The sequence below is a fragment of the Gossypium hirsutum genome, chromosome D05 (assembly GCF_007990345.1).
Source record: "Gossypium hirsutum isolate 1008001.06 chromosome D05, Gossypium_hirsutum_v2.1, whole genome shotgun sequence".
Lineage (NCBI taxonomy): Eukaryota > Viridiplantae > Streptophyta > Magnoliopsida > Malvales > Malvaceae > Gossypium > Gossypium hirsutum.
The window spans coordinates 47,177,344-47,187,725 of record NC_053441.1 but is presented as its reverse complement, the minus strand read 5'-3'; the positions used below and the strand labels follow the sequence as shown (position 1 = coordinate 47,187,725).

At 34.9% G+C, this 10,382-nt stretch overlaps 1 protein-coding gene across 1 annotated transcript; it reads left to right on the top strand.

Moving 5' to 3' along the window:
• Nucleotides 1-929: 929 nt before the first annotated feature.
• LOC107902299 (protein DETOXIFICATION 44, chloroplastic) lies at nt 930-7,823 on the top strand. The gene is made up of 17 exons (XM_041092721.1): nt 930-1,086; nt 1,414-1,653; nt 2,025-2,133; nt 4,819-4,990; nt 5,198-5,315; nt 5,433-5,629; nt 5,684-5,812; nt 5,905-6,040; nt 6,127-6,223; nt 6,323-6,441; nt 6,572-6,717; nt 6,835-6,906; nt 6,999-7,115; nt 7,190-7,285; nt 7,358-7,479; nt 7,575-7,636; nt 7,756-7,823. Exons 1-16 carry the CDS (start codon nt 930-932, stop codon nt 7,603-7,605), a joined length of 2,058 nt encoding a protein of 685 aa, XP_040948655.1. The 3' UTR covers nt 7,606-7,636; nt 7,756-7,823.
• Nucleotides 7,824-10,382: the final 2,559 nt, after the last annotated feature.

Sequence of the window (10,382 nt, the reverse complement as noted above, 5' to 3'; positions counted from 1 at the left end):
GTTTCTAAGGGCTCAAGGGCTTAAATAAAGGACAATATGCATGTGTATGAATGAATAATACTATGATTAATGAAATGTTTGGAAATGAATTTTTTAAGTTATATTTAACGGTAATGCTTCGTAACCCTATTTCGATGACTGTTACAAGCTAGGGTGTTACATTTAGTGGTATCAAAGCTACGGTTTAGTCGACTCTTAGACTGAACGTAGCATGTACGAGTCTAGAAATACATGCCATTATATAACCTGTGATAATGTGATAACCTTGGCTTTTTTTGATCTATGCTTTCATATAGAAAATGACATACAACCGAGCCGATTTCGATGAGGCTGAAAGTAATGCACAAGCCTCCGTTCATGGGCCAGCATTGAGTGGCAGTAGGCCCATATCTAAGGGCCACGTAGGAGAGGCTAAGGAAGCCTTTTTCCAAATAAGGAATAAATGGTTTACCGAGTCTGTATGAGCAAACCCGATGGCTCAATGACCTCCACCCCTACCTGTTCCCCAACCGGTCCCCGTAGGTCCTCAAGGTTTAGTTGATAACTTTCATAAATATGGGGCTAGAGAATTTAGGGCAACGTTTGGAGATGATCCGGAGAAAGCCAAGTTCTAGTTAGAAAATACGATTAGGGTTTTTGACAAATTATATTGTACACCAATTGAATGCATGAAATGTGTTGTTTCCTTACTAAAAGACTCAGCCTATCAGTGGTGGAATACCTTTGTTTTAGTTGTGCCGAGAGAACGAGTACTTTGGGAATTCTTTCAAGTTGAGTTTCGTAAGAAATATATAAGTCATTGGTTTCTTGACAAGAAACGCAAATAGTTTCTCGAGCTTAAACAGGGCCGGATGATAGTATCTAAGCATGAGAGGGAATTTGTTCGGTTGAGAAAGTATGCCTGAAAATGTATACTGGTCGAAATTTCCATGTGTAAGCGGTTTGAAAATGGCCTGAATGAATATATAAAGCTTTTAGTCGGGATTTTGGACTTAAAAGAATTTGTTATTCTAGCTGACCGAGTGCACAAAGCTGAAGCGTTAAGCAAAGCTAAAAGAAAAGTTGATTATGAGGCTCATGATTCAGGTAAGAGACCAGCGGGAAAATCATATTAATCACCGTCAAAGAAGTCTAAAGACTATCATAACCATTTGTCAACTTTAGTGGATTATTCTGGTAAGGACTAAGGTAAACAAAAAGCCAGTTTAAAACCTTAGGCTACGTCTGTAACGAGCATAGGCAATGTGAAGAGTAGCAAGCCTAAATGTCAACAATGTGGATGACGACACTTCAATGAATGCAAGATGAAAGACGGAGCTTGTTTTAAATGTGGTTCATATGAATATTTTATCTGAGATTGCCTTAAAAGGCCTGAAAAAGAAAAGACTCCAACCATTTGACCGAGCAACATAGCTACGAGAGAAAGACCACCACAGAACCTTGGAAATGTGGGTAATAGTCACAGTACGACAAAGGACTCTGCCGTGAGATCCGAGGCACGAGCACCAGCTAGAGCTTATGTGATCTGTGCTAGAGAGGAAGCTTCAGCATCAGATGTTATTACTAGTACATTCTCTATCTTTGCTACTGATGTTACTACTTTGATTGATCCGGGATCAACACATTCTTATATATGCACGAATCTAATTCCAGGTAAGAAATTGTGTTTCTAATCTATTGAATTTATGGTTAAAGTAATGAACCCCTGGGTCAGTATGTGTTAGTTGATAAAGTTTGTAAAAATTATCCTTTGATGATTCGGGGTTGCAACTTTCTGGCCGATTTAATGCTACTACTCTTTGATAAGTTTGATGTGATTTTTGGTATGGATTGGTTGACTTTGCATGATGCTGTTGTGAACTGTAGACAAAATTCTATTGTGTTAAAGTGCCAGAATGGTGAAAAGATTTAGATTGAATCAGATAGACTGGATAATATGTCTAGTGCTGTATCGACTATGTCAGCACAAAAGTATGTTAGTAAAGGCTGCGAAGCATATCTCATTTACATATTTGATTCTATAGTTTCTAAGTTGAAGCTAGAATTGGTTCCAGTGGTATGTGAGTATCTAGATGTGTTTCCAAAGGAATTACCCGAGTTACCGCTGATCAGAGAGGTTGAGTTTGCTATTGAGTTAGTGTCGAGAACATCTTCGATATCAATAGCTCCTTACAGAATGGAACCTACAGAGTTGAAAGAGCTGAAAGCACAGTTGCAAGAGTTGACAGATAGGGGTTTCACTCGACCTATTTGTTAAAAAAGGACGGATCAATACGACTATGTATCAATTATCGACAACTCAACAAAGTCAGGATCAAGAACAACTATCTATTATCGCGTATTGACAATCTATTTGATCAGTTGAAAGGTGTGACAGTGTTCTCAAAGATTGATCTTCATTCTGTTATTATCAATTGCAAGTTAAAGACTTAGATGTGCCGAAAACCATGTTCAGGACTAGGTACAAACATTATGAATTTCTTGTGATGTCGTTTGGTTTGACTAATGCACCTGCAGTGTTTATAGATTTGATGAATAGAATTTTTAGACCGTATTTAGACAAATTTGTCATGGTATTCATTGATGATATTTTGATTTATTCACGGGATGAGGCTGAGCATGCCAAGTATTTGAGAATTGTTTTGCAAACTTTGCGCAAAAAAATTTATTCACTACGTTTAGAAAATGTTAATTTTGGCTTCGAGAAGTTGAATTTCTGGGACATGTTGTATCAGTTGAGGGCATTAGAGTTCATCCGAGCAAGATTTCAACCGTAGTAGATTGGAAGCCTCTGAGAAATGTATCTGAGGTTAGAAATTTTCTGGGTTTAGACGAATATTACTGAAGATTCGTCAAAGGATTCTCAATGATTGCTACACTGTTGGTGAGACTATTGCAGAAAGATGTTAAATTTGAGCGGTCTGAGAAATGTCAGCAAATCTTTAATCAATTAAAAGCATTGTTAATTGAGGCACCGATGTTATTTCAACCACATTCGGGTAAAGAATTTGTGGTTTATAGTAATGCATCATTAAATATCTTGGGATATGTTTTGATGCAAGAGGGAAAAGTGATAGCATATGCTTCTAGACAGTTGAAACCGCATGAAAAGAATTATCTGACATATGATTTAGAGCTTGCAGTGATTGTGTTTGCTTTAAAGATTTAGCGACACCATTTGTACGAAGAAAATTGTCACATCTTCACAAATCATAAAAGTTTAAAATACTTAATGTCACAGAAAGATTTGAATTTGAGACAGCGCAGATAGCTTAAGTTATTGAAAGACTATGATTTGATCATTGATTATCATCCGAGAAAGGCTAATGTTGTTGCTGATGCTTTGAGTAGAAAATATTAATTTTCTTTGCGAGCGTTTAACACGCGATTGGCGTTGATTGATGACTGTTCAATTTTAGCTGAGTTGAAAGCTAGACCAATGTTTTTGCCATAGATTTGTGAAGCTCAAAAATGCGATGATGTGTTGTTAGCTAAACAGAAATAGACTGAGACAACTCCTGATTCAGACTTTCAGGTTAAATCCGATGATAGTTTGTATTTTGAAGGCAAAATTTACGTTCCAAGAAATTCTGATCTTATTCAGAAGATTTTACAAGAAGCTCATAGTAGTAACTTGTTTTTCCATCCCAGTAGCAATAAAATGCACAGTGATTTGAAACAAATGTACTAGTGGCCAGGTATGAAATTAGAGATCTTAGAGTTCGTATCGAGATGTTTAGTTTGTCAGTAAGTTAAAGCCAAACATCAGGTACCTTTTGGTTTGTTACAGCCATTAACGATTCCGTAAAGGAAATGGGAACCTGTCACAATGGATTTTGTGTCAGGATTGCCTTTGTCTCCGAGAAAGAAAGATGCAGTTTGGGTCATTATTGATCGTCTGACGAGATTCGCTCATTTCATTCCAATGCGTATAGATTATTCACTCGAGAGGCTAGCAAAGTTATATGTTGCTGAGATTTTCAAATTGCACAGGGTTCCAGTATCTATTATTTTGAATAGAGATTCACGATTTACATTATGATTCTGGAGCAAGTTACATGAGGCTCTAGGTACTCGTTTGCATTTTAGTATCGCATTTCACCCTCAGACCAATGGTCAGTCCAAGCGAGTGATTCAGATACTCGAGGACATGCTTCGATGCTGTGTGTTAGAGTTTGAAGGTAACTGGGAGAGAGTTTTACCATTAGTCAAATTCACATACAACAACAGTTATCAATCGAGTATAAAAATGGAAATGTATGAAGCTTTATATGGTCAAAAATGTCAAACTTCATTCTATTGGAATAAGCTGAGTGAAAAAATTCTTCACGGGGTTGATTTGATACGAGAAACCAAAAAAAGGTTAAATTAATTCGAGACCGTTTGAATGAAACTTCAGATCAACAGAAATCTTATTCAGATTTGAAAAGAAAAGACATTGAATTCCAAGAAGGTGACAAAGTGTTCTTGAAAGTCTCGCCCTAGAAGAAAGTTCTTCAATTTAGTCATAAAGGAAAGATAAGTCTGCAGTTAATTGGTTTGTATAAGATTATTGAAAGAATCGGTCCGCTAGCTTATAGATTAGCTTTACCATTACGGCTTGTTTGGTTCGATGTAATGGGTTTACCATAACGCGCCGAATTGGTGGGCCCCACCTATTCCGGTGTTTGGTTCGCTATAATGCCCATTACGCGCTGAATTGGTTACGTACGTATTCCTCCTTTCTCACTGATTTCTATTCCCTGCCCTTTGTTCAGTTTAGCTCTCGTTTAGCATTCTTATCTTTTCTATACCCTGTTTTACCCTCATCTTCCCAAGCCGAAATCCACCTCCAGAACTCTCCCTCCCAACATCAAACAGGCCAGCAACCTCCACCGCTCCCGTTTCACTTTCATTTGTTGTTTTGTCGAACCAAATCCACCCGAATTGTTCTTCAAATGCAGTGAAGGGAAGTCTAAAAACAGACTTCTGTTCTTCAAATCCCAACAAGGTAAACATTTTATTTCCAAAAAAACCGTCAAGAAAACCTTTCCAATTTAATCAAGGTAAACATTGTCTGCCCTAACATTTTTCTTTCAACGTGTTTTCCCTTTTATGTTTTTAAAATGTCTATGATAGAAGATTCAACATTTCTAGAAATTGAATCATGCATTAGTTTCAGGTTTTAGAAAGTTTAAGACTTGATTCATCAAATTAGTTGAATCATGTAACTATTGTTAAAAATTGGCATCTATCTATTGTACTACCTGTTGTATTGGCTTTGGCTGCTGATCCCATTGCTTCACTTGTTGATACAGCCTTTGTTGGCCATTTGGGTACTTGTTTTTTCTTTTTTATTATTAATACTATCATCCCAAGCTTGCTTTTGTAGCTATATCTATTAATCACACAGGTAACTATTGGCTGATAAATATTAGTTTTTTATGGTGAAGGGTCGGTTGAATTGGCGGTAGTTGGGGTATCTGTATCGATATTCAATTTGGTGTCGAGATTGTTTAATGTTCCTTTACTTAATATTACAACATCCTTTGTTGCTGAAGAGCAAGCATTGATTAGTAAAAGCAAGGATGGTAATTTTCAGTTTAAAGATTATACAATAACTGCAATACTTGATGAAAATGATCGTTTGGTTGAACTTTTAATTGACTTTAGGGTTTGGTATGATTAAGATGGTGGATTTGAGCATCAAGGGAAGAAAGTTCTTCCCTCAGTGTCCACTTCCTTAGCACTTGCTGATGGACTTCGCATTGCGGAAGCGGTTGTACTCTCAGTTGGCTTGGGTTTCTTAATGAATATCATGGGTATACCTATGGCATGTCAGGCTAACTAATGATGTATTTGTAATTATATTTTGGAATTGTAATGCTCTAATTTCTTATATCTTATTACTTTTATTTTTCATAGGATTCGTCGATGTGTGGACCAGCGGAGCAGTTTCTGACGTGGAGAGCCTTTGGTGCCCCACCTGTCGTAATTGCATTTGCTGCTCAAGGCACTTTTCGTGGATTTAAGGATACAAAGACACCTTTGTATGCCATTGGCAAGTATTACAGCATGCCTTATGTTTCAAGTTCCCTCAAGAGGTCTCTTTGCTGCTTATAGTTAATTTCTTGCTTGAACTAACAGGTGCAGGCACCTTACTAAATGCAATATTGGATGTAATCTTGATATTTCCCTTTGGTTTTGGCGTTGGTGGTGCTGCAGTTGCTACTGTGATTTCTGAGTACGTCAATAATATGGTAAACTTAATAATTCTAGTGTATTTGCCTCATAACATTTTTGCTAATTTTGGATGTTCTATTCATTTTTTTTTTGAAACTAGATATCTGATTGCTATTATACTTCTGTGGGAGTTGAATGGGAAAGTTGAACTGATCTCTCCTAAAATTGACTGGAGTAAAGTTTCCCTCTACTTAAAATTTGGTACATTTCTTGTTGATCTTAAGTATTACTTTCAGTATCTGCTTATTTTTTCTTATAGTCAAGCTTCATAAAATGAAAATAACAACAAACAATTGAATTTTAGTATTGAAATTGTGATGGTACCTACACTTGGACTACTTATTGGTAGGAACAATAGCCACTCTTGGAACTCTCACACTTGCAACATCACTAGAAGCTAGGCAGGGCCCTATTCCTATGGCTGGTCATCAGATTTGTGTACAAATTTGGTTGGTTGTATCTTTGTTAACTGATGCTTTAGCACTCTCTGGTCAAGTAGCATGTCCTTTGGTTTTTCGTTTGGAAAACCCCAAATGTAGGATGTTTATGACAATACCATATAAAGTAGCACCAAATGAAACACGTTGGATGTATTTTTGGTTTCTGTTACAGGCTCTTCTTGCAACTAATTACTCCCAAGCGAATTACCAACAAGCTCGCAAAGTGATTTACAGTGTTCTAAAGGTTTATAAAAGCTAGTTGTCCGATTCTTCAAAATTGATTTCCCTTGTATCTCTAACTTAGCCAGTTATATTTTGTCCTTGACTTTCAAGCAGATTGGTTTAGCAACAGGATTTCCTTTGGCTGTCTTTTTATTCATTGGGTTTGAAGCACTTTCTAGCTTATTTACCACGGATGCAGAAGTTCTCCAAATTGCCTGGTCGGGTACATTGGTAAGTGAACTCCTCATATATTGTATCAAGTGTTGTGATGATAGACTCATCTAACAATTGACACTATTTTGCAGTTTGTTGCTGGGTCTCAACCAGTGAATGCCATAGCTTTTGTTCTTCATGGACTCTATTATGGGGTTTCAGACTATGAATATGTTGCAGTGTCTATGGTAATATATGACCAGTATATGCTATAATAGTATTTGGGAAACTGATATAAGGTCCCAAATGTGATTGTGTAGGTGGTAGTTGGATTGATCTCAAGTGCATTCCTACTTGTAGCTGCTCCTTTATTCAGTGTTGGTGGAGTGTGGAATGGCTTATTTCTCTTCATGACCTTACGTGTGGTTGCTGGATTTTGGAGGTAATCTAATCTACCTCTGTTCATTAATTATAGGAAGGGAAGAAATATCATATGAATATGAAATCTGATGAGATCAGTGGACTGTTCAATGCTAGGTTGGGCACAAAAAGTGGGCACAAAAACTGAGACAGCAAAGATAGCAATGCAATATTTGGCAGTTCTTGGTGGTGGGAGTGGAGTAGAGTATGAAATCTTGAAGACCAATCCTATCCTAGAAGCATTTGGTAATGCAAAAACATTGAGAAATGACAACTCAAGCCTTTTTTTAAGTTCCATGTTCTTTCATGGCTATTGAAGTGTACCTTGGTTTTAACTTAACCAATTTGCATAGCATTCAAATTTACTAAAATTTGATGGTATTTCAGCTACTAATAATTTCGGTTGATATTTTTCAGGTCTATGGTCTATGGTATATGCAGCAATTCATCATGTGCATTTTTTAGGCTATTAGTAAAAGATGTTGTTAGATTAAGCTGTGTTGTGGATCCTCTGAGTTGTACATGTTGCTTTTGTTGAAGAGCCAAGCCTTTTTCATTTTCTGTGCTGTCATATTGCCATGTATTCACATACAAGCCTTCTATATTTTTCTTATTTCAGGGGCTACAGATTTTAGCAATTGATTGAACTTAATTTTAAAGCACAAGTTTGAATGAATTCCTTCTATTTCGCTTGTTTGTATGCATGTTACTTTGGTTTTGCTGGAATTCTTTGTTGTGAATGTAAGGGATATAAGAAGATGTTTGATACCTCTGTTATAAGCATTAGCTTAGATGATAGAGTGATAGATGTTGCTCCCTTGAGGAGTTATATCGACCATGATGAGTATTTAAGGGATCATGGGCTCAATTACGATACTTCATCATTGAACTCAAGTTTCGCTGTCATTGAGAACTATATGTTCTGTTTTTTTATGGTTTACTCCATAGTAATGTTTTTATAGTTATATTTTGCAAGTGGTGATGTAATAAGTTATTTTTATTGGTATTGAAAATTTTGAATTTGGGATCAAATTTCTTAAGTTGAGGTAGTTCGAAAATTTTAATCGAGCAATTACAAGACCTGTACGAAACTGTAGCAGTTATTGCGCTAGTGATTACTTAGATGAGCCGTTAGATATAATACAATGAATAAATTGTAAGGTGATTAAAATTGAAGGAATTAATTAGAAATATTTTATTAAAAATAAAACTAATTAAATTTGTATATTCATATACAACGCATTAATTAAAAATATTTTATAGTATCATATATTATGATTTTAGTAAATTCATATAAGAATATTTATTATTAAGAATTTTATTAAATTATATATTTTAATTAAAATATATTTAATAATAATTATTTCAAATTATATTTTATATATCATATATTATGATTTTAGTAAATTCATATAAGAATATTTATTATTAAGAATTTTATTAAATTATATATTTTAATTAAAATATATTTAATAATAATTATTTCAAATTATATTTTATAGTACCATATATTATGATTTTAGTAAATTCATATAAGAATATTTATTATTAAGAATTTTATTAAATTATATATTTTAATTAATATATATTTAATAATAATTATGTTAAAATATGATTAAATTATTTATTATTAATATTAATAATTTTATTAAAATTTAATAACAATAACAATAATCATTTACCTAAACAAATTTCTGCTAAAGGTATTCTAGTCATTTTAGTTTTTTTCCTTATGCTATTACACCTCTATTTCATTCAACCAAGCACAAGAATACTATTACACCTCTATTCCATTCCATTCAACCAAACAGAAGAATTACCTATTACGCCTCTATTCCATTACACCTCTATCCCATTACAGCGAACCAAACGTGCTATTAGAGTTAGAAAAGATCCACAATGTTTTTCACGTGTCGATGTTACAGCGGTATCGATCAGACCCTTCGCATGTAATTTCACCTGTTGAAGTTGAGATTGAACCTGATATGACGTACATTTTAAAGGTTGCTTTTCGAAAGTTACACAGCCTAGCACAAGGCGTGTGGCTTGGCTGTGTGACCCAAGTTAGAAAGCTACACAGGCACGGACACGGCCATGTGTCCCTATTTCAAATGTTAGAGACACAAGTGTATGTCTCAGTCGTGTGAGTCACACGGCCTGGCCACACGGTCGTGTGACCCATGCAGTGTGAATTTTTCTAAATTTTTTCTGAATGTTTCAAATGTTTACGATTTAGTCTTGAATCGTTTCTGAAGTATTTCTAAGGCCTAGAGGGCTTGAATAAGAAACGATATGCATGGGTATGAATAAATTATACTATGATTAATAAAATATTTGGAAATGAATGTTTTAAGTTACATTTTTATGGTAATGCTCTGTAAATCTATTTCGGTGACGATTACGAGTTAGGGGTGTTACAATTTACATTGTTTTAGCTTATTATTTCCTTTAAAAAAATGTTACTGTTTTGTTGCATGGTGCTTGGGTTATATTAATATTGTGAATAGTGGTTGAAAATAATAAAGCATGTAATGATTTTTGTCAATCATGATTTTATTATATCAGCTAATTTGATTATTTTTATGGGAAATTGATTAGGTTACTTGGTTAGATTGCATAATAGATGAGAAGTACCTAAGTAAGAACATTCGATGATTCCATATGAGATATAAGTCTCATAGATAGTCGTAGAGCCAAGAATGCTTGAATTGGTTATTTTTCATTCAATTTAAATTATGTCCGGTTGGATGCTTAGGGATAACCTAAGGCATTGCTTGTATAACCAGTTCTCAAATGACCATACCTTGATGCTATAAATCCCTAGTCTCCTTATTTTAGCCTGATAATTCCTTTTTGACGAACCAACAAAATTGAAACCCAAAGACCATACATAAAATTTGAACTCTTCCCTAACCTAGTCTTTTA